The sequence below is a fragment of the Chaetomium tenue genome, assembly GCF_020726465.1.
Source record: "Chaetomium tenue strain MPI-SDFR-AT-0079 chromosome Unknown F5144scaffold_1, whole genome shotgun sequence".
NCBI classification, from domain to species: Eukaryota; Fungi; Ascomycota; class Sordariomycetes; order Sordariales; family Chaetomiaceae; genus Chaetomium; species Chaetomium tenue.
This window is the reverse complement of record NW_027117329.1, coordinates 5,860,478-5,880,768: the sequence shown is the minus strand read 5'-3', so window position 1 is coordinate 5,880,768 and position 20,291 is coordinate 5,860,478. Positions and strand designations below refer to the sequence as shown.

Below are 20,291 nucleotides of genomic sequence, written 5' to 3'. Positions count from 1 at the left end.
AAAGCAAGAAAAGAAAAGAAGGAAAGGAACCCGAGCAAGATAAATCAAATATAAGAAGTCAAGTAATGTAAAAAGTAGACTTGGCTTTCGCATGGCTTTCTTTTCGCCCCTCCAGTCGAAGGTCTCGTCGGCACCTACACCTAGAGTTCAGCCTTTTTTGTTCATGGGATGGTGGCTTACTGTGTAAACAGGCAACTTTTGGGCCCGCTTGAACCCGCCATCCTCGCCAGGCACTGCCTGCAGATTGCGAGGCCACATTCCATTGGTGTAACGCTTGGCAGCCATCTCGGGACGCTCGTGGCTGACAATGCACCTGCAAGGCCACCTCTCCATTACAGACAAAGGCCATCATTTTGGAAAGGGGGTTTTACTTTCGTCTGGCAGTTGAATGTGCAATCCACCGCGGAACCCGGAGAGTTTGGAAAGTCGGAAGTTTTGAAACACTTAGTGGGTTGACCTCCTTTTGCACCGGGTTTGTGCACTCGCCACGGCTCCCCCGTCCTTGGCTCAATTCGAGTTGGGGCCTGGATCTTTGCGACACCTCTATTCGTATCGCGACCCGCCTTTCACCCGGCCGAACCACTGTCGTTTCGACAGCTACAGCAGACGATTCAACCACCCAGCTAGGCATCAAATCGCCCCTACATGCACACTCTTTCGATCCGTCATCGACCCTCCTCATAACCCCCGCCGGGTTCAACGCCAGGCGCCTGCGCTTGACCTCCCAACACAATGAAGATCTGGTCAGGTGCGACGCTGCTGGGTCTCGCCGCCCTTGCGACAGCTTCGCACGTTCTCCCGCGGAACTGGGAGGCAAACGACTACTATGTCCTCCATCTCGATGCAAACACATCACCTCACGAGGTAGCCAGGAGCCTGGGGCTCTCGCACGAGGGTCCGCTCGGTGAACTCCGGGACCACCACATCTTCGCTACGAAACGGGCGGATCACGACTTCGTCAAGCGAGAGCTGGCCTTAAGACGAAGGAAGCGGTCGGTGGGTGAGAGAGACGCTCTGGATGGCGTTCTATTCTCCGAGAAGCAGGCGCTTCGACAACCCTGGGAGAAGCGCATCATTCCCGAACAACCAGGACCCTTGCCCCGTCCCTCGAGGGCTATCGATCAGCCGGCGGAAGCGGCCGTCAAAAAACAGACCGAACTGACTCGGAAGCTGGAGATCAACGACCCCATCTTCCATAAGCAGTGGCATCTCTTTAATACGATACAAGTCGGCCATGATGTTAATGTCGCCGACGTGTGGCTCCAGGGCGTTACGGGAAGCAATACTACGGTTGCCATTGTCGACGACGGCCTAGACATGTACAGCGATGACCTGAAGGACAACTATTACGCGCTGGGCTCCTACGACTTCAACGACAAGACGGACGAGCCGAAGCCCCGCTTGTCAGACGACAGGCACGGGACCCGGTGTGCCGGTGAGGTGTCGGCTGGTAGGAATAACGCCTGCGGGCTAGGTGTGGCATACGACTCCAAAATTGCCGGCCTCCGGATCTTGTCCAAGTTGATCTCAGATGCGGACGAAGCCGTAGCCATGAACTACGACTTCCAGCATAACCAGATCTACTCCTGCTCTTGGGGACCGCCCGACGACGGAAAAAGCATGGACGCGCCCGGGATTCTTATCCGCCGCGCCATGTTGAACGCCGTGCAGAATGGCCGCCAGGGTCTGGGCTCCATCTACGTCTTCGCTAGCGGTAACGGGGCCCAGAATGAAGATAACTGCAACTTCGACGGCTACACCAACAGCATTTACAGCATCACCGTTGGCGCCATCGACAGGAAAGGCATGCACCCGCCCTACTCTGAGAAGTGCTCCGCCGGGTTGGTCGTCACCTACTCGAGCGGCGGTGGCGACGCCATCCACACCACAGATGTCGGTCAGAATACCTGCTCAAACAGCCACGGCGGCACTTCTGCGGCCGCCCCGCTCGCAGCTGGTATTTTTGCCCTCGCTCTCCAGGTGCGCCCGGACCTGTCCTGGCGGGACATGCAGTATCTCGCCATGAACACCGCGGTCCCCGTCAACCTAGACACGGGTGAATATCAGGACACCACAATCGGCAAAAAGTTTAGCCATACCTTTGGATACGGCAAGCTCGATAGCTCTGCCATTGTGGCGGCCGCTAGGACCTGGAAGAAGGTGAAGCCGCAGGCCTGGTTCTATACCCCCTGGATCCACGTCAACAAGCCGATCCCCCAGGGTGAGGACGGCATTTCCGTCGAATTCAAGGTGACCGAGGACATGCTCAAGGACGCCAACTTCCAGCGTGTTGAACACATCACTGTTACCATGAATGTCGAGCACGGACGGCGTGGTGATATCAGCGTCGACCTCATCAGCCCGAACAAGATCGTCAGCCACCTGTCTGTGACACGCAAGAACGACGAATCCACCGAAGGCTACGATGATTGGACGTTCATGAGCGTGGCTCACTGGTAAGCACCCCTTTCTACCACTTCCCGCAAATTGTCGGAGGCTAACATTCCCAGGGGCGAATCCGGCGCCGGCACCTGGACCATCATCGTCAGGGACACCATCGAGAACGTGCACAGCGGCAAGTTCGTCGACTGGCACATGAAGCTCTGGGGCGAGACCCGCGACGCCTCCAAGGCCAAGGTCCTCCCCATGCCCACCGAAGAAGACGACGCCGACCACGCCAAAATCCCCACCACCACCGTTGGCCAGCCCACCCACTCGGCCACCGACCCCCCCAACCGCCCCATCAACCCCAAACCCACAGGCACCAAAACAGGCGAAGCCGCCTCCGCCTCGCCCTCCTCCTCCTCCGCCAACAAGACCTCCACCTGGCTGCCCTCCTTCCTGCCCACCTTCGGCGTGTCCGCCGCCACCCAGGCCTGGATCTACGGCTCCCTCGTGCTGATCGTCGTCTTCTGCGCCGGGCTCGGCGTCTACTTCTACCTCGCCCGCCGCCGCCGCCTGCGCAACAACCCGCGCAACGACTACGAGTTCGAACTCCTCGACGACGAAGAAGCCGAGGGCCTCGCTGGCGGTAACCGCGAGAAGGGCGTCGCGGGCGCTGTCGGTGCTGCTGGTGCTGGTGCTGCTGCTGCGGGCGGGCGCGGACGCCGCGGGGGGCGCACGCGCGGCGGCGAGCTGTATGATGCGTTTGCGGGGGAGAGTGATGAGGATGGGGATGATGATAGCGATGATTTCGGGGGGCGGGGAGGAGGAGGTGTCGGTGGTGGGCAGTACCGGGATCGGAGCGGGTCGGGGTCGGAGGGCAGCGTGTCGCCCATTCGCATGAGCGAGAAGTTGCCGGGGCGGCGGGATAGTGATGAGGAGGAGCAGCAGCATGTCATTGGGGAAAGTGATGAGGAGGATAGTGATGAGGACGAGGAGAGCGAGGATGAGCAGGCCAGGCCGTTGCATGGTGGGAGTCGGTAGTTCCTCTTTTTTTGGTTGGGTGTGGGGTGTTCCCTGTCGCTAGGTAGTACATACCTACTACCCAGGCGTTTTGTTGTTGTCTGGCTAGGCATTTTCGTTGGCACCTATGTAGGTAGTAGGTATAGCGGATAGATGTGTATAAACAGTGCGCGTGCATACTTGGAGATCACGGTGTCCTGTGGTGATGTTCTCATCGTGCTCGAGTGAATGGTCCATCTTATTTCTATGGACCACACCTATTCTGGCATGCGCTGTAAAATTAAAATGCACTTGATTCCTACCAGCTGAGCAACCCCCCGTCCTAACCAATGTTCAAAAAACCAATCTTAAACGCCACGACCCCAAGGTTTGAGTATCGATACAAAGGCTATTTCCGCTCTCAAGCAAGCAAGCAATAATGATGCTTCCTCGCTGCACAGCCAGCCAGCCCCCAAGCTAGTTGCTCAAGACGTCCGCCGCGCCCTCGCCTTGCCCCAAACCTTAGCCGTATCCTCGATCCCCTCCGGCAAAGAAGTAGACCCGGTTGTGCTATCGGAGCTATAACCAGTTCCCCTCCACAGCTCCACACTCCCGACATCAGGAGCCTCACCCTCGGGCATAGCCACCTAGGCAGCCACTCGACTATCCACACCGCCCGCACCACCCTCACCGCCCGCACTACCCTCACCGCCCTCACCACCCTCACCACCCGCACCGCTCGCCCCCTCCTCATCCGCCGCCGCCCGAGCCGGCTAAGCCGGGAGCACGACGCCCTCCCTCTCCATCTCGCGGACATACCCCTCCCAGACGCCGATAACGCCGTCGTAGAAGTCGACGTGGGCGTCGACAAGCCCGGAGAACTGGCGCTTGAACTCGACTTTCTTGATCCACTCAAAGTTGTCGGCCTCGCGCAGGGTCTGCTCGGCGAAGCGGTCGGCGTCGGTGCGCGCGTGCTCGACCTCGCCCGTCAGCTCTTCGATGCGCAGCTCCAGCTTGCGCTGCCGGTCGCGCCGCGCCTGCTCATGGTCCACCCCGCGCACGTCCTCGATCTTGGAGCGGATGAAGCCGCCCGCGCCGCCGAGCGCGCCCGAGAGGGGGCCCCCCGAGTACCCGTGCCCGGAGGCGAGCGTGTCGCGGTCGGCGGTGGATCGGTTGAGGTACTCGGTGAGCTGCTCGTAGTCGACTTGCTTCTGCTCGCGGGCTTTGAGGAGTTGCTTGATGGCGCCGCTGTAGGCGACCATGTCGCGGAGGGAGGTGAGGTAGTCTTGGTCGGTGTGGTCCTTGAGTTTCTTGAGGCCGGCGGACGTGTCCTCGACCGAGGCCGCAAAAGCATGGACGGCAGATTCAACACCCGGTTCAAGGGTGATGAGCTTCTGGAATTGCTCGGCAAGGTCCTTCAGGTCGGTTTCGAGGTCCGACTCGCGCCGGGCCACACGGGCGACGACCTTCTCGACGTTGTTGAGGTCCTCGTCGAGCTTGTCCGACCTTTCCTTGATCTTTGTGAAGCGAGGGTCAATCTTGTGCACTTTCGAGAAGGCGTTCATGAAGCTGTCGGCGAACGAGTCAAAAACGCCGCTACCGTTGCTACTCGTGGATTGACTGGCGCCGAGGCCGTCGCCGCCTGCTCCGGTAAGACCAAGGCGTCCTGCTCGGCTATGCATGGTTGCATTCCAGTCGGGGCTCTCGAGGAAGGTATGTAGTATGCTCGCGCGACGGAGGACGGGGTGTAGAGTGAGTCGGAATAGGAAGCGCTGGAGGGAGTGGGCACGCCGCGCGGTGAAGTCAGGTCCGAACCGGTCGCCTCGCACATATTCCATGCGCTCCTTGTCTGGCAATGGAGGCACCGCGCATGCCGGGTATGTGTGAGTAAGGACCTTGTAGAGAAAAACAAAGTCGGTAAATCGACGGCGTACGGTTGTCGTTGGTCGCTGAAAGGTTGAGAACGTGGTCTACAGGGTTAGGTCAGCCAGCAGTTCCAACAACAGGTATGAAGCCAACCTACATTGGTGGTAATCAAATAAGATACATAAGTATCCTTGGTTCCGTCGTTCTCCTTGTGTGGTTCCGCGACGGTACAATCGAGAATCTCGCCCGCGGAGTGGCCGTAGTCAGCATCCCTCCCATCGTCTGTCCTAGTATCATCTGATTGATGGCCAGAGAAACCGGGACTGCCGACAGGGTTGTGAGATGCGGACGTGCTCTGCCCTACGTGGTCGGCATTTTGCTCGCTGTGCCAGGATATATTGGAAAAGTTGTCTTCGCCAACGGGCATCTTGTCGGCTTACGACGCTTGACGTAACTGTGCTCGTTCGTGCGCGGGTGTTGGTGGAATCGGTGTTTGAAGGTCGTTCGGGTTTATCTTGCCAAAAAGAAGCAGCTATAAGCTAAGGCGATTAGGAGTAGATGGATGTTCTGGAAACTAAGCTGACATTCAATCAGTGTTAGGTAGGTAAGGAAGGTTTGAAGGTTGGTGGTTTATGATGCGGCAGTGCGAGGCAGGGTGCTTGGCGATTGACGTATGATGGTGGGGGAGGAGCTGGACTGTTTTAGAGTGGGAGCTTGCCGTTTTGGGCTCAGACATCTGCCCGTGCTTGGCATTTCTCGCCTGGTCCTTGCCTTGGGTAGGGCCCGAAAAAGTACCTACCTTGGGTACTGTACAGTTCCTGCGTTCTTTGACATTTACAAGGGGTTGATTCCAGTCACTCTATCCCAGAGACACCAAGAGATACCTTACTTGTGACAGAGTTGATGCTATCCACGGTATCTAGATGAGATGAGGTCTATATCCCCGACCGCTCATAACATAAGAGAGAATTCCACCGAAACCCAGACCCCAACTCCAGCCTGATTTCGCAGCTTGGCCGCTGTGTCTATATACCTACAGAGTCCTCACCAGTGCCATGCGGATTATCCGATCATGGCAGACAAAGGAGAAACAGGGACCGTAAGGAGTGACCTAGGGTAAGAATAGCAATGTTACATGGCAAACCCGTTCCCAGCTTACTTCTCGCTGGACTTGGGCGCCGCCGCCTCGCGCTTCTCCTGCTCCTGCTCTAACCTCGCAGCAGCGAGCATATCCTTCTCGGCATCCACCGCCTCGCCGACCTGTGCCTTCTCGATGGTGGCGTCGGCCGCGGCGTGTGCCTGGCGTTCCTCCTTCTCGTCGATGTCCTCGGTATCCCGGGGAGTGGCAAAGCCGGTCGCCTGGTTCTCCTGGTCCTGCTCGAGCTCTTCGTCGATGAGCTCCTGCTGCTCCTTGATCACCTCGAGGCGCTGCTTGTTGGTGGCGGCGCCCTCAGCGTTGTGCACCTCGAGCTCGATCTCGTGGAAGAGCTCCTCGGGGATCGACGAGAGCACACCGGTCAACGCTTGGATCTGGCTCGACACGCCCTCCTGGGATGAGGTCTGGCCGTACATGTACGCGCTGCTGAGAACCAACAGGGTGGAGGGCACGCCCTCACGGAGCCTCAGGTCGAGCCAAGTCTGCAGATCCTCACGGAGGCTGGAGGGCGAGACGCCGTAGCTCTTGATGCCGCGGCTAGCGCAAGCGACCTGAAGCTCAGCAACCGAAAGACTGTCCACGCCCTCGTAGCTAATAGCACGGTCGTCCCGCTTGATCTGACGCATGCGGTGGCGGATCTGGTACCGAAGCATCATGTCGGTACCGAATGTGTTGAGGTTCAAATACCGGCACATGGACACGAGCTGTGGCCGCGAGAGGTTGTCAAGGGTGAGATCATCCTTGAAGACCTTGCACACCTTGATAACGTCCTCGGCCGTCGGCGTCTCTCCCGTGGCACGGAGCTTCCGGAAGAAGTTGGTAAACTCTTCCTTTTGTGCCGTTGCCTGCGTCAGGGGGAGTCCCGTCTCCTTCAGCGTCTGACGGAGGAAGTCGCTAACCTCCTGGCGAGTGGCCCGCAGTGTCGACGCCTTCTTGTCCCTAGACTTTTGGCCTTCGTAGGTGCTGGGCAGCATGTTGGGGAACAGCTTGAGGGCGACCGGGAGCAGCAATTCGGCAAAGGGAACGATGACGAAGACGGAGAAAGGGACTAGCCGGCCGAGATCCTGAACGGTACGCTGGAGTTGTCGGTTCTCTCTCCGGGTAAGCTCGTACCCGGCGGCCATCTTGAGCGCGAGGCTCGAGCTGATCTTGACTTCGGCCGCCAGCAGCTTGGTGCCGTCCCAGTAATGCTGGGCCTCCTTCTTGATCTTTTGCCCAATTGTCAGCTTCTTCTCCTCCTTCTTACCCTCTGCCTTCTCCACGGCAGCCTCCTTCTGGGCGGTGAGCTGTGTGAGCGAGGCATCGGAACCGGCCTGTGCTCCATTCGCTTCCTTGACCGCCTCCTTCACCCCGGCCTCCGCCTTTGGCTTCTCGGCGGCCTTGACTGCGGGCTTGGTGCCAGCGGGTTGCCTGGGAAGGGGTTTCTTAGCCTCCTCCGAATTGAAGCCCGGGGGCGGTCCTCCGGGGGGGCCATGGGTAGTTGTGCCGGATGTTGTGAGGGTTCGGATCGGAATTAACAAAGCAGAGGCCGAGCCCAAGTTGTGCGCATTACGGGCGAGATGGATTGACGAAGCAAGAAGCGCAGATCTGGGTAGAGTACGGCCTGTGCGACCGACGTTAGCAATGCGTGCGCATTCAAAATGGCAAATGCCTTCAAAACGCAGGGGACCCACCAGTGCTCAGGAAGGGGTTGACGACCAGCGCCCGCCGCGCAACTCTTGTCGAGGCGCTCATTACGGTTATCCGGGAATGAGAAGGTGCGAGTATCGTAGTCGGTGAGGTAGTGCTGTCACTTCTCGTTTGGAACAAGAGGTTTGGTTGGGGATGGAGATCAAGTGAACTGCGCCGATGCGTTATGGGGTTGCGTTATGAGGATGCGTTATGGAAATGGCGTGTTGCTGTGATTAAAAGTCAAACGTTGATAACGGCGGTAAACGTCGGCCGGGAATCTCGGAAACGGGAGAACGTGGATTGCGTGGCAACAAAAGGTAAAGGTGGGTGTCTGGGCAGCGTAGAGAGTCTGGAAGAGTTGAAAGTGAAACCGTACAGGAGGAATGGGATCCAGAGACGAAAGACAGGGATTTAATGAATCGAGATGAAGTTGGCGAGTTGGTCGGCGCCTCTGTCAAAAGGGGCGCAGTGACATCAAAATCCACGTTTCCCTGCGTTTCGCTGCAATTCATGGCTCCATTCCGCCCCGCGGTCGCCCTGACCGCCAGCTGGCGAGTCAGCCAGGCACACGAGACACAAATCACGTGATCCGACATCAACGATTTCCACAACCACTTTTCATCCATCGACGAATGCAGTCGGGCTCGGGTCGGGTTCTGTCGGGCTGGGCTCTAAGCAGCAGTTACATGTAAATCCTCGATGCACCGTCGCCCGCAACCGATGGTTGTTCGCCACGTTCTCGCCTGGTCAACTGATGTCCAGACGATTGCATGCCACGGACGCGTTCGTTGTCCCTCGGTGTTGAGGGGTCATCCCAGCCATGGACATCCAGCACAGCAAATTGTTCGGAACAAGCTTTCAAGAAGCCGGTTTCAGGAACGGAAATGTGAAGTTCGGCCCCAACGGCAGTTTCGGGCGATAACGATAAGACTTGCCTAACTGTTCAGGCAGCCAGGTAAGCTGGAAACTACACATTCCGGCGTCGGAAGGCCGAGCCCGAAAAATGGCCTTGATTTGGGGGCGACATCGGTGTTCCTGAACTCTGGTCTCAACAAAATGGTCGGGATTTTGGTGAGGAGGCTGGCCCTGCCAATCCTTACCCAAGGTGAGCGAACTTTGTGCATCTCCACGCCAAGAAACGGAAGTTAAAGTGTCCCGCAGCACCCTCTTTTCGCTGCCAGCAGGTGCATACTGTATGAAGTGAACCCACACCATTTTCTGTCCCGTAAAGCATCATCTCAAACTTGACACTTGACATTGCCAAGCATGGAGTTTTGGTAGCCCTTCGGTCCTCGGTTGCGTCTCGACTGCGTGCCGATCGGTTGTTCCCCGCACTCCGATCGCTGTGATAGCTCCAAGTTGCTCGTGTCGCTTTTAGGCTCGCTTCAGTTAACTATATCGGCCAACCTTTGGCCGCGTCGCCCCGCCTTGTTGTTCAAATCCTATTCCACAACCACCCACAGTCGTCCACGCAACGCGATCTTTCAGTCGCCAAACTATGCGCTTCCGAAAAGCTGCCCGCGTTATTCTTGTAGGCGCCCCAGGCGTTGGAAAAGGGACGCAGTCTGAGCGACTGCTGCAGAGGTTTCCACAGCTATCCTCAATCAGCTCCGGAGACCTCCTGCGGCACAATGTCAAGCAACGCACCCCCCTTGGTGCGTGCATCCGCCCGTCAATATTATCCCACGTTTACGAAGTTAACATGTATGGAAAATAGGCATCAAGGTGGAGAGCACGATGAAGGCGGGGGGCCTGGTCTCGGATGACCTTATCCTCCGACTCATCAGCAACGAACTCAACCAACGTGGATGGCTCTACTCCGGCCACCCCTCTGGCAACATCATGACGCTGTCCTCCTCTGCTATCGACACTGCCGAGCCTAGCCAGTCATTCCAGAACGATGCCGAGATGGCCGCCTTCCTCTCCTCCCCGGCACACGCCCGCGGTTACGGTCAGGCTCGCATCAACGAAGACCCGTCCGCCTCGTTCCTCCTCGACGGCTTCCCGCGCACGGCGCCGCAGGCCGACCGTCTTGACGAGATCGTGCCCATCAACCTGGCCGTGTCGATCAAGACGCCGCTCTCGGTCATCATGGAGCGGATAAACGGGCGGTGGGTGCACGAGCCGTCGGGCCGGGTGTACAACACGTCGTTCAACGCACCCAAGGTTCCCGGCCGCGACGACATCACGGGCGAGCCGCTGGAGCGCCGGTCCGACGACAGCGAGGAGGTGTACCGCGCCCGGTGGAAGAAGTTCCAGGAGACCAGCGAGCCGCTGCTGGAGCACTACGCCCGCAAGGGCGTGCTGTGGGAGGTGGATGGCATGAGCAGCGACGAGATCACGCCGAAGCTCCTACGCGAATTTGAGCGGCGGTTTGTGTGATGGGGCTCGCGCCTCGGCGTACTCGGAGCGTTGCATACAGCTTGGGCGGCGTGTTGTACTACCCTCAACGGTGTATAGATGGCGGCGGAATGTTGCTTACGCGGGCAGGCGCATGGCGTTTATGGGACTGAGTCATCTCGTCCCCGGGTTTTGGTTACATCTGGACCCTTCGTGGTGTCAGGAGATGTATTCCCACTTTGGATTTCCTCAACAGAGAGATAATATACCATATCAGCGAGGTCTGTACTATCGCCTCGATTCTCATTTTCACTCGATACCTTGCCAATTGCGAGAAGCTGTGCTTGACAACCTGTCCCAAATCAGTCCATTAAGTACCTTCAACTTTTGGCAACTTAAGGAAAGAATCCAGTTCAACCACCGAATATGCATAATACATTAGGTATCTCAACTTCTCCAGGGATAGTCCACAGCTCCCCTGGATATTGCAGATCAGACCCTGTCGTGCCTGCCCCTCGTTGCATCCCTCAAGGACAACGATGCAAGCCACCCCGCTGCTGCACATGCCCGCCTCCCCGCATGGTGGGGAACCCATGCACCAAGCGACCATCAACTTGGCCATTGCACACTGCTGCCCACCCCCAAGCCACCCTTAGAAACACCGCCTGCAGCACAATTCCAAGCCCTGATTCCTTCCTTGGCGCAAACCCCAGCCCGGGTCTGGGTTGCTCTCATGATCTTCCGCCATCACGGGCGTGCAAATGTCTTGAACTTTTCTTTTGTGGATGACCTGGCCTCGTGTTCCTTCTCACCATTGTCCTTCCCATTTTGGTCGCTCTCTTTCAACATCTGTCGAGTTTCAAAGGGCCGTCTCACCTTAACTCGGAACACCCACGAATCTTCAATCTTCTACCTTGTCAATCCGTCACCGTTACTGCCAACACTCCTCCACAACCTTGAAACTGTGTATTTCAAGAGACACAGCCAACATGACAGTAGAATGATTGGGCCGTGGTCTGATCAACCTGCAGCTGCTCTGGTAGCCGCTACTTGTTGACTACCCGGTAAAGTGTGCTTCGGCTGTTACTGAGTTACTGTGCACGACTTTCGTTTTAGTCTCCTTCAGAGACACGACCGTGTCACAAGCAAGCCCACAACATCGTCTTCGATCTTCAACCGCCAGACCTTAGATTTATATATATACCACACCCGATCCTAAATTCGGGGGTTAAAACCGCTTTCCTATATCGAAGAGTACGACCTTCCTGCTCTTTCTTTTCCCCAAACTACCTACATATGCTAACAGACTGACAACCTTCACCTAGACAAAGACAGATATTTCCTCAACCTCTCTTGTTAACCAAACGCGCACTCCATCTGTTTATTGGCCTACTCAAGATGCTTATTAACTGGGCCGTGGTCGTCGGCACGGCCACGGCCGTCTGCGCTTCCTCTCCCTGGTCGTCACTCCCGTTGGAGCTCAAAGATAGAAACGGCAGTGATGCGGGACGCCGCGCCCTTCCAGACCTCGACCTGTTTCAGGACATGTTCATGGCACTGAGCGACATGCAGGATGCCTACTTTCAGCGCTGGATCGGCACCTGGCCTCATGGAATCGACTGGACTCGTGCCGTCATGAGCACCCACGTTGCTGCTACTCTCCGGACCATCTCTGACGAACTTGAACTCGGTCAGCCCAACCAAGGCATTGAGTGTACCAGCAGAAAGCATGAGGTTATCGCCGGGTATTTTGCAGATGTGATCGCCTACTATTTTGCCGAGGACGCCTTTTCTATCCGCAACCAGGCGTACGACGACATGCTCTGGGTCGTGCTGGGCTGGCTCGAGTCTATCCAGTTCATCGATGAACACAGCAGGTTTCTCTCCAGTAAGGCCGCTGCAGGGCTGGGAACCAAGCCCGGGGCTGAGACATGGTATGGAAGTCGCTGGATACCCGCTTTCGCTCATCGCGCGAGGATATTCTGGGAGCTCGCCGCCAGGGGCTGGGACACGAAGCTCTGTGGAGGTGGTATGCTCTGGAACCCGCGTTTGATGCCGTACAAAAACGCCATCACCAACCAACTGTTCATCTCCGCTTCCATTAACATGTATCTCCATTTCCCCGGCGACCCCAACCCCTCCCCTTTTGGCAGCGACACCGATCCCACACTCACCAACAACCACCACACAACCGAGTGGCCTCCCCACGATCCCACCTTCGGCAAGGCCGCTCAGGAAGCCCACCGTTGGCTCAGATCATCCAACATGACCAACCGCCAGGGCTTGTACGCCGACGGTTTCCACGTCTCCGGCCACAGCTCCGGCAGCAACAACACGCGCTGCGACGAGCGCGACGAGATGGTCTACACCTACAACCAAGGCGTGCTCCTGTCGGGCCTCATCGGCCTCTACCAAGCCACCGGCGGCGGCCTGGCGCGGGAGCACTACCTGCGCGAGGGCCACACGCTGATCCAGAACGTGATCCGCGCCACGGGGTACGATCTCGCGCGCAACCGGCCCATCGACGACCTCGACAACCCGCACCGCCCCATCCCGCCCTGGCGCGGCCTCGGCCGCCTCGGCGTCCTGGAAGAGGCCTGCGACGCCCCCGGCTCCTGCTCCCAGGACGCCCAGACCTTCAAGGGCATCTGGATGCACCACTTCGCCGCCTTCTGCGCCCCTGCCGCCCTGCGCTTCCACGCCGCACCCGGCATGCGCGGCTGGGCTGCCGCGGGAACCGAGGCGGAGATGGAGGCTGTCCGCGCCAGGCACGCGGCCCATTGCAGGCGGTATGTGCCCTGGCTGCGGCACAATGCGCGCGCGGCGCTGGGCACGCGGGATGGGAGGGGGCTGTTTGGCATGTGGTGGACTGCGGGGCTGCTGAGGCTGGCTGGTGGTGAGGCGGCCTTGGAGGAGGCCCTGAAGGCGGCCGGGGATGCGCTGACCCCGCCGCTGGGGGAGGAGGATGGGCAGGTGGTGGATTATCGCAACTTGGGCGTGCCGCTGAATGCGGTGTGGATGCGTGAGGTTGATCTCCCGCGCCCGGAGCCGAGTTCGGGGGAGGAGGGGCAGAAACCCTTGAATGCCGGTGTGGGTGGTCAAGGTGGGGAGAACAAGACGAAGCCTACGATGGGAAGGAGGGGGGTGGATTCGGATAAGGCGGGCGTTTGGGACCCCAATCTTCGCGGGCGAGGAAGGACGGTGGAAACGCAGGGTGGCGGGCTGGCGGTTCTCAGGGCGTTATGGGTGGTTTCTGGTCATGAGCTATGATGGCGTCTATGGGAGGCTTTTGTGGGTGCGCACATGGCATGGAATGGCTAACGAATAGACGCGATGGGCACTTGGGAGTACACATTAGAAAGGTTATGCTTTTGGTTAGTATTATATACTTCATCATTACGCTCTTGTTGGGATTCAATCCAATGTTTGTTGCCAGGAGAAAGACAGGGAGAGGTTGGATTTGAGGTCCGTGAGCCGGCTGGGAGCTACCTGAACCTCTATTGTAAACGATTCGGACTATCCCCCTCTTTTATGTTTTATGGGTAGATTACTGCCATCCCATGGTTTTGAACCTCCTCTCTTCGAGGGCTACTCTCCCCAGGGTTAGGGTGATCCCTGGAACCCAGTTTTATTTCAGCCCACTGCAACAACACCCCGCCGGACCTCGCGACCAGCATTATCGCCAGCCTAACAATCCACTGGCCAACAACCTCAACTTTACAAAACTTAACGCTTTCTCAGGCTCTTCCACCTCGGTTCCGAAACCATACAACCACCACCTCCTCCAATCGCTACCTAAAGCAAACACAACCCACCTCCATCCAACATGGCCTCCGAGGAAATGGAGCTCGACGAGCCCGTCCAGCAAGGACCCGACGACGCCCCCTCCAACAACGGCAACAGCTCCGCCAAGCTAGCCGCCATGCAGACGCTCACCAAAGCCACCGCCGTGCGGTCCATCGAGGGCTGGATCGTCATGGTGACCAACGTGCACGAGGAGGCCGACGAGGAGGCCATCCACGACAAGTTTGGCGAGTTTGGCGAGATCCGCAACGTGCACCTGAACCTCGACCGGCGGACGGGCTACGTCAAGGTACGGAAGACGTCACAGAAACCCCCCCTCCCTCTCCCTCCCCCCGCGACATCCATCACCGCCCACTAACACACCACAAACCAGGGCTACGCACTAATCGAGTACACGACGCTCGAGGAAGCGCGCGCCGCCATCGACGGCGCCAACGACACGGAGCTCCTCGACCAGAACGTGCAGGTGGACTTTGCCTTTGTGCGCCCGCCGCCGGGCAAGCAGGCTAACAACGGGCGGCTCGGCGGCGGGTCAGGCGGCGGCGGCGGCGGCGGTGGTGGACAGCGCGGGTCGAATCGCGGGGCGCGTAGCGGGAGGAGTCGCAGCCGTAGTCCGGGGGCGGGGAAGGATGATTGATTGATGGGCTTGGGCTGGTAGATGGAGTGGCTACATTCACCTTACCTTGGCTTGCTTGTGATGGGTGGTGAGCATTTTGGGGAGTGGGATCGTTGCTGGCTGCGCTGGGTTGGGTTAGACCCTGGGGATGAGGGCGCAAAATAAGGCCATGCGGCGTGGGGGATTAGCCGATGTGTCTGTCATCTGGGGAGACTAAGGCACGTCGGCATCTTGCCATGGCAGTTTGATAGTAAGTCATTATTATTGTTTGGTTTGCTTGTGCTGTCAGCTAACAGCTTGAACAGAATGAGGTATACTGTGTGTTGTATACTAGCCGAAGATCTAGCCCAGGAACCATCCCAGGCTCTACCGTCATGCGGCTGATGTAGTTATACTCAACGGTGAAAAAGGTTGACTGAACAACACAAGGAACACAAACATTGAAGATGCACGTTTTAGTTGTCACAGTGACCAATCCCCCGGCAGACCAAAGTTGTCTGGATTCATGATCAAAATATTGGAATGTCGAACTCCAAGTTAGGATTTTGTTAGCTAGCTTCTCTCGCTCTCAACTTCCACGCCCTGTCGAAAACGAGTCAACTTCCTATTAGGCCCCTTTCTCACGTCGACCAGATAGACAGAAAAGCAATGGTATCAAATAACCGTGTATAGGAAGGCCGACAGCAGTAATGGTACAGGCTAGAAATGCCGTACGGAAAATGCCAGACTAGCAAACAGGCCATGCTTATAATCCCCCAGCACACAAAACAATATGAAAAGAGCCGCAAATGGTACTGGGAGTTCGCTTTGCAGCATGGTATAGAATCTGGGGTATATGGGGAAGCCATAAAAATAAAAATTAAAAAGGAAGGCGCTGTCAAGCGACCGTTCCTTTCCTCAAAACACCAAACTTAACACGTACTCCTGGTGCCTTCGTACATCTCCCAACCAAATGCCATCGAGTAAACACAACCGCAAATAGCTAACAGAGCTGGATGGACCGGCCAGCAGTCCAAACAAAATACGCAGAGACCATGTCCACGAAAGCTCACCCAGCAACACCGCATCTATCCCTAGCATCTGTTCGTTACGCAACGCTCTTGTCCGCACGCAAACCCGCACGCAAATATGCAGGAACATGTATAAAAGCCAATGAAGTTAAATAAATACCATTGCTTTGCTGATTGATATATGTGTCCGGCCAACCCCGACGTGACACTGACCAAACACTGACCAAAACACCCAACCGACACCGACACCGACACCAACACCGACCGCCCGACCGCCATTGTATTACAAGAGCAATATATTGCGATATGATAACAAAAAAACAGAGGATTGTGTGAGTGAGAGAGAGAGAGGAAAACAACAGAGTAGGTATCATCTTGTTCTCAATTTCAAAGCCCAACGCGACGAAAAGGAGACCAGGGAGTTGCGATTTGAGCTTTGCAATGCAATCGTTGTGTGCAGTGCGGTCCAGTCCTCCGCCAACATGACTCGGATTCCTTGAGTCGTTAACCTCTTCTCGGCGCCACTCTAGGGGGGTCTCAACCCCACCCGTTCGTCCCAACCGCAACGTCTAGCGCGGGCTGCGGGAAGAGGGCAGGTATATGCAAGGTACGTGACGTTTTGGGATTGCCCTTCGTTCAACCGGCCTCGCCACCCCTGGCCTTCCCTCTCCTCCGGAAGAAGTCCATAACTTTCCTCGCTGGACCGCTGCTGCCGGAGTGGTCGTGGCCGCGCGAGTAGGAGTCGGTGTCCCATGCATCGACGAATCGCTTGTTCTTTTGCAGGACGCCGCGGCCGGCTTTACCGCCGCCAGGAACCCTACGCCCGTCGAAGCCCCCGTCTTGGTGAGGAAGCTGCGGGAGCTGCGGCGCCGATCCGGCAGGTCGTCGCATGTTGTCCACCGACCCATCCGAGCCGCCGCTCAATAGCGGGGCCGGCACATAACCTTGGCTGGCAGACGGATGGCTGTACCCGTTGGCGGGATACTGTTCTTGACGCCCATAAGGGTCGACCGAGGTGCGGGATTCGTCGTGGAGCTGTGCGTACATGCCATCGAGGGTGGACGCATCCACATGTTGTTCGTGAGCCAAGTCCTGGTCTGTGTACCGACCGTACTGGTCAGCAGTCGGGGGTTCCTGGATAGGTAGATCCTGTTGTGAATCGAGTTGCGGGTCATCCTTGCCAATCCCGATTGCCTTGAGCGAGAAAGATGCCGGGATGAATGAGAAGCGCCTCGCGTGCTTCTCCTGGGATTTCTGCGAGCTGTTGATGCTGCCCGACGTCTTCTTGCCGAGGCCGATAGAGAATGACCTGCGGGAGCGCTTCGAATCCATCGACTGCCGGGTTTCATCGCCTCCCGAGAGGGAATTGTTCATGCTGACAGGCGGATATTTCCTTCCCTTCTCCCCGGTTGGCTGCTGCTGCTCCGCCCGTTTGCGGTTCTTACCACCAAACAGCGACCCGCTGCGACCGAAGAGCTTGCCGCCAATCTCGCCCATTGTGCTAGATCGCTTGTGGCCCTTGGCCTCCCCCCCTGGAGCGCCGCTAGGGTTAGCTTCGGTTGTCTCGGGGCCAAGGCCGGAGAGTCTGGCGAACTTCGGAGGTAGAGTGGTGCTGGGCCGCCCATACTCTTGGGATTGGGGTTGTGACGTTGAAGAGGGGATTCCGTAGCTGCTGCCGCTCCGCGATGGCTGTTGGATCCTCCCGTGGGCGTTCGTATCCGCAACCTCAGGAGGGACCGGTTGGCTGTACGAAGGTTTCGCGCCAGCACCGGGGCCCTTGGAACCAGTCGACTGCATGGAACCGCCGGTTGCGGGTCTGGCGGAAGAGGAACTTGGGACCGTCGACATGTAAGGTGCCTCGCGCCCACCGCGGACGGCCGCGGCTGATGAGCTCGGGTTGCGGTGGGTGCTTGGTGGCCTCCTCGACGCGACTGGCGGTTTGCCGTACGTGTCTGCACCTGCTTGGGGATTCTGAGCTACCGGTTTCTCCTTGGGCGATGATGTCGTGCCAACATCGGCAACCTCCACAGCTCCTTGGCTCCCGGGATGAGCACGCGTACGACCACCGGACGATTGAGTGCCTGACGATTCGCCACGTTGTGTAGTCGTATTTGGCGCGACATATTCCACCTGCACCGTACGACGTTTGTTGTCCCTCTGCTGCTTGGCTTGCGCGGCAGCCTCGACGTCGGCATCGATAGTACCCTGCTTGCTCACCAAACCGCCAATCGTGGGCGAAACGGCCGTCTTTTTTGATGATTCCCGCACTGACGAGCTGCGCCCGAGGGCCGGATTCTCCTCGTCTTCTGGGGGCACCGTCGTGTTTTGGATGTCCTTGGGGCTCGTGGTACTCGACGTGATGAACTCGACGACATGGGCATACTCGCTGAGCCAGCTGTGCCGTGCCACCTCAAACAAGTCCGCTCTTTTGCGCGGGTTCGGAACGAGAATCCTCCGTAATAGGTCGCGCGCGTGAGGCGTGACGTACTCGGGGAAAGTTAGCGGGGTGTTGACGATGTATTTGTAGAGAAGGTTGATATTGTCGCCTTCGGGGTTCGCCGGGTCGTCATCAAATGGAAGATATCCAGCAAGCATCGCATACTAAACAGAAACGTCGAGGTTAGCGGGGGTTGGGTGTGCGCTCCACTAGCTAAGCCACTTACCAGGATAACACCGCAACTCCAGACGTCCACCTTTCTTCCCGTGTATAACGAGTCACTAACTACGAGCTCTGGCGCTGCGTAGCAAGGGCTGCCGCAGCTCGTTTGCATCAAGTCGCCCTTTCGTGAGCCGTTCGGTTTGACCTTGTCCAGTCCTACGCGCTTAACGAATTCGCGATCCGTCAAGTTCAGCTCCTCCTCCTCACTCAGCTCCTCGTGCGGGTCAAACGTGTTAGCGAACCCAAAATCTGTGATGATGATGTTGCGATTTCGGTCGAGCAGAAGGTTCTCAAGCTTCAAGTCGCGGTGCACTATCCCCTTCTTGTGCAGGTAGCCCACCCCGGACACAAGCTGGGCGAATAGTCGCCGTGCGGCGTTGTCTTTCAGGTATCGGTGGTTCAGAATGTAGTCGAATAGCTCGCCCCCGGAGGCGTATTCCAGCACGATGCCGTAGTGCCTGTCTGATTCTTCCATCTTATGGAGCCGGACGATATTGGGGTGTGTTAACTGCTTCAAGATGGCCACTTCGCGCATAATCTTGGCCATACGTGAGGGGTTGCCGCCCAGCTGGTCCTTTTTGATGAGTTTGATGGCGACCTGATAGCATCGTTAGCGGGGCAAACAGATTGGGCAACTCAGGGGGACAACGTACCTGCACACCTCCTTCTTGCCTCCAGCCAAGTTTGACTTTCCCGAATTCTCCCTCGCCAATTGTATTTCCTAGTATGAACTCGCCAAACTTGGTCTGTTTTTCGCGTCTTGTGTGGTCGTGCCGACTTCTCCCGCCACGCCTCGCCTCGTCCGCGGGGTCGGACATGGCAACCACGGGGGGCGCCGCCGCGTCATCGTCCTGCAGGCCCACGTCCTGGTGCGGTTGGGCCAGGGCAAGGCGCTCTTTCTCTCTTTCGATATCAACTTCAGGCTGAGAAATCAAGATGCTGTTCAAAATCTCGCTCGCCTCCCTCGACGGCCCGTTAGTCGAATGCGCGTTCGGAGGCGGTGAGCGGACAGGGGCTGTCGTTGAGGGGTTCCCACGAGCATCGCGGGCCCCATTTGCCCCGTATTGATCCTGGGAAGATTGGGTGGTGCGTCGATTGCGGGAGCTCTGCTCCGACGGATCTATCCTGCCATTCGCGTCGCGGCTGGAATCGGCGTGGGTTCGGCGGGACGAGTCAGCGGAGCGCTCGCTGGGTTGGGTCCGCCGAGAACTCGATGTCCGCGGAGGGACGGCGGTCGGCATGTTACGCCTTCGGTCCGCGAACTGTAATTCCGAAGGATCTGTTGTTGAAATCACTGGCATTGTCGCCGGTGAGGCGACGGCGGCGCGGGAGCTCATTGGAGCGTTGGGGTCGGGGACCGCGTCGTCGGTAGTGCTGGGCCTGTAAGGAGGACGTCCGGAACACGATGCTAGTGATGCTCCCGAGGGTTCCTGATTTGCATGATAGCCGGGATCTTCCCGTGTCGGAGATGGATGGGCCGACGGGTATTGTCGACCAAACTGCGATGGAGAAGCCGATGTTGGATGATGAGGCACTATGTGAAAAGCACTGGACATTTTCTGTCCCCGCAGACGCGCAGACAGAGGCAAGCAAAGTGCGTGCAGCGCCGGCAAATGTTTTTGCCTGGTTTTGGTGTTGGTGCCAAATGAGCCGGATTGGTTGAGGGCGTCGAGCAAGGCCTCTGTTAGCGAAACCAGGAAACTGTGGTCAGTCGAGATGAGACAGAAAAGCGCCGACTTTTGCGGCGGTGCAGCGCCCTCGAAGTTCCCGGTTGCGAGGTGCTAA

General features: G+C 57.7%; 7 protein-coding genes across 7 annotated transcripts; 4 read left to right on the top strand and 3 right to left on the bottom strand.

Moving 5' to 3' along the window:
* Positions 1 to 245: 245 nt before the first annotated feature.
* F5144DRAFT_558741 (peptidase S8/S53 domain-containing protein) lies at positions 246 to 3,592 on the top strand. The gene is made up of 2 exons (XM_066788097.1): positions 246 to 2,456; positions 2,511 to 3,592. The coding sequence occupies exons 1-2, from the start codon at positions 733 to 735 to the stop codon at positions 3,424 to 3,426; spliced, it is 2,640 nt and encodes an 879-aa protein (XP_066649489.1). The 5' UTR covers positions 246 to 732; the 3' UTR covers positions 3,427 to 3,592.
* Positions 3,593 to 4,157: 565 nt separating this feature from the next.
* On the bottom strand, positions 4,158 to 5,677 carry F5144DRAFT_598594 (uncharacterized protein; the record flags this gene model as incomplete). The annotated part of the gene is made up of 2 exons (XM_066790962.1): positions 4,158 to 5,354; positions 5,408 to 5,677. The coding sequence occupies 2 exons, from the start codon at positions 5,675 to 5,677 to the stop codon at positions 4,158 to 4,160; spliced, it is 1,467 nt and encodes a 488-aa protein (XP_066649488.1).
* Positions 5,678 to 6,405: 728 nt separating this feature from the next.
* F5144DRAFT_478545 (LETM1-like protein-domain-containing protein) lies at positions 6,406 to 8,140 on the bottom strand (the record flags this gene model as incomplete). The annotated part of the gene is made up of 2 exons (XM_066785110.1): positions 6,406 to 8,009; positions 8,080 to 8,140. 2 exons carry the CDS (start codon positions 8,138 to 8,140, stop codon positions 6,406 to 6,408), a joined length of 1,665 nt encoding a protein of 554 aa, XP_066649487.1.
* A 1,281-nt stretch (positions 8,141 to 9,421) lies between these two features.
* On the top strand, positions 9,422 to 10,623 carry F5144DRAFT_79766 (P-loop containing nucleoside triphosphate hydrolase protein). Its single transcript, XM_066793429.1, has 2 exons — positions 9,422 to 9,732; positions 9,795 to 10,623. The coding sequence occupies exons 1-2, from the start codon at positions 9,576 to 9,578 to the stop codon at positions 10,457 to 10,459; spliced, it is 822 nt and encodes a 273-aa protein (XP_066649486.1). The 5' UTR covers positions 9,422 to 9,575; the 3' UTR covers positions 10,460 to 10,623.
* Positions 10,624 to 11,648: 1,025 nt separating this feature from the next.
* On the top strand, positions 11,649 to 13,937 carry F5144DRAFT_558735 (uncharacterized protein). The gene has a single exon (XM_066788096.1). It carries the CDS (start codon positions 11,816 to 11,818, stop codon positions 13,685 to 13,687), a length of 1,872 nt encoding a protein of 623 aa, XP_066649485.1. The 5' UTR covers positions 11,649 to 11,815; the 3' UTR covers positions 13,688 to 13,937.
* Positions 13,938 to 14,243: 306 nt separating this feature from the next.
* Positions 14,244 to 14,858, top strand: F5144DRAFT_598590 (uncharacterized protein; the record flags this gene model as incomplete). The annotated part of the gene is made up of 2 exons (XM_066790961.1): positions 14,244 to 14,510; positions 14,595 to 14,858. The coding sequence occupies 2 exons, from the start codon at positions 14,244 to 14,246 to the stop codon at positions 14,856 to 14,858; spliced, it is 531 nt and encodes a 176-aa protein (XP_066649484.1).
* Positions 14,859 to 16,352: 1,494 nt separating this feature from the next.
* On the bottom strand, positions 16,353 to 20,191 carry F5144DRAFT_79514 (uncharacterized protein). The gene is made up of 3 exons (XM_066793428.1): positions 19,160 to 20,191; positions 18,511 to 19,104; positions 16,353 to 18,448 (listed from the first exon to the last, which is right to left on the bottom strand). The coding sequence occupies exons 1-3, from the start codon at positions 20,060 to 20,062 to the stop codon at positions 16,484 to 16,486; spliced, it is 3,462 nt and encodes a 1,153-aa protein (XP_066649483.1). The 5' UTR covers positions 20,063 to 20,191; the 3' UTR covers positions 16,353 to 16,483.
* Between the last annotated feature and the right edge of the window lie 100 nt (positions 20,192 to 20,291).

Bases quoted from the DNA above. Each gene is read 5' to 3' on its own strand.
- F5144DRAFT_558741 (XM_066788097.1), top strand. From the start codon at position 733: ATGAAGATCTGGTCAGGTGCGACGCTGCTGGGTCTCGCCGCCCTTGCG. The intron at 2,457-2,510 runs GTAAGCACCCCT...TAACATTCCCAG, and splicing joins TTCATGAGCGTGGCTCACTG to GGGCGAATCCGGCGCCGGCA.
- F5144DRAFT_79766 (XM_066793429.1), top strand. From the start codon at position 9,576: ATGCGCTTCCGAAAAGCTGCCCGCGTTATTCTTGTAGGCGCCCCAGGC. The intron at 9,733-9,794 runs GTGCGTGCATCC...TATGGAAAATAG, and splicing joins CAAGCAACGCACCCCCCTTG to GCATCAAGGTGGAGAGCACG.
- F5144DRAFT_558735 (XM_066788096.1), top strand. From the start codon at position 11,816: ATGCTTATTAACTGGGCCGTGGTCGTCGGCACGGCCACGGCCGTCTGC.
- F5144DRAFT_79514 (XM_066793428.1), bottom strand. From the start codon at position 20,062: ATGTCCAGTGCTTTTCACATAGTGCCTCATCATCCAACATCGGCTTCT. The intron at 19,105-19,159 runs GTACGTTGTCCC...CGATGCTATCAG, and splicing joins GGCAAGAAGGAGGTGTGCAG to GTCGCCATCAAACTCATCAA. The intron at 18,449-18,510 runs GTAAGTGGCTTA...GTTTCTGTTTAG, and splicing joins GGAGTTGCGGTGTTATCCTG to TATGCGATGCTTGCTGGATA.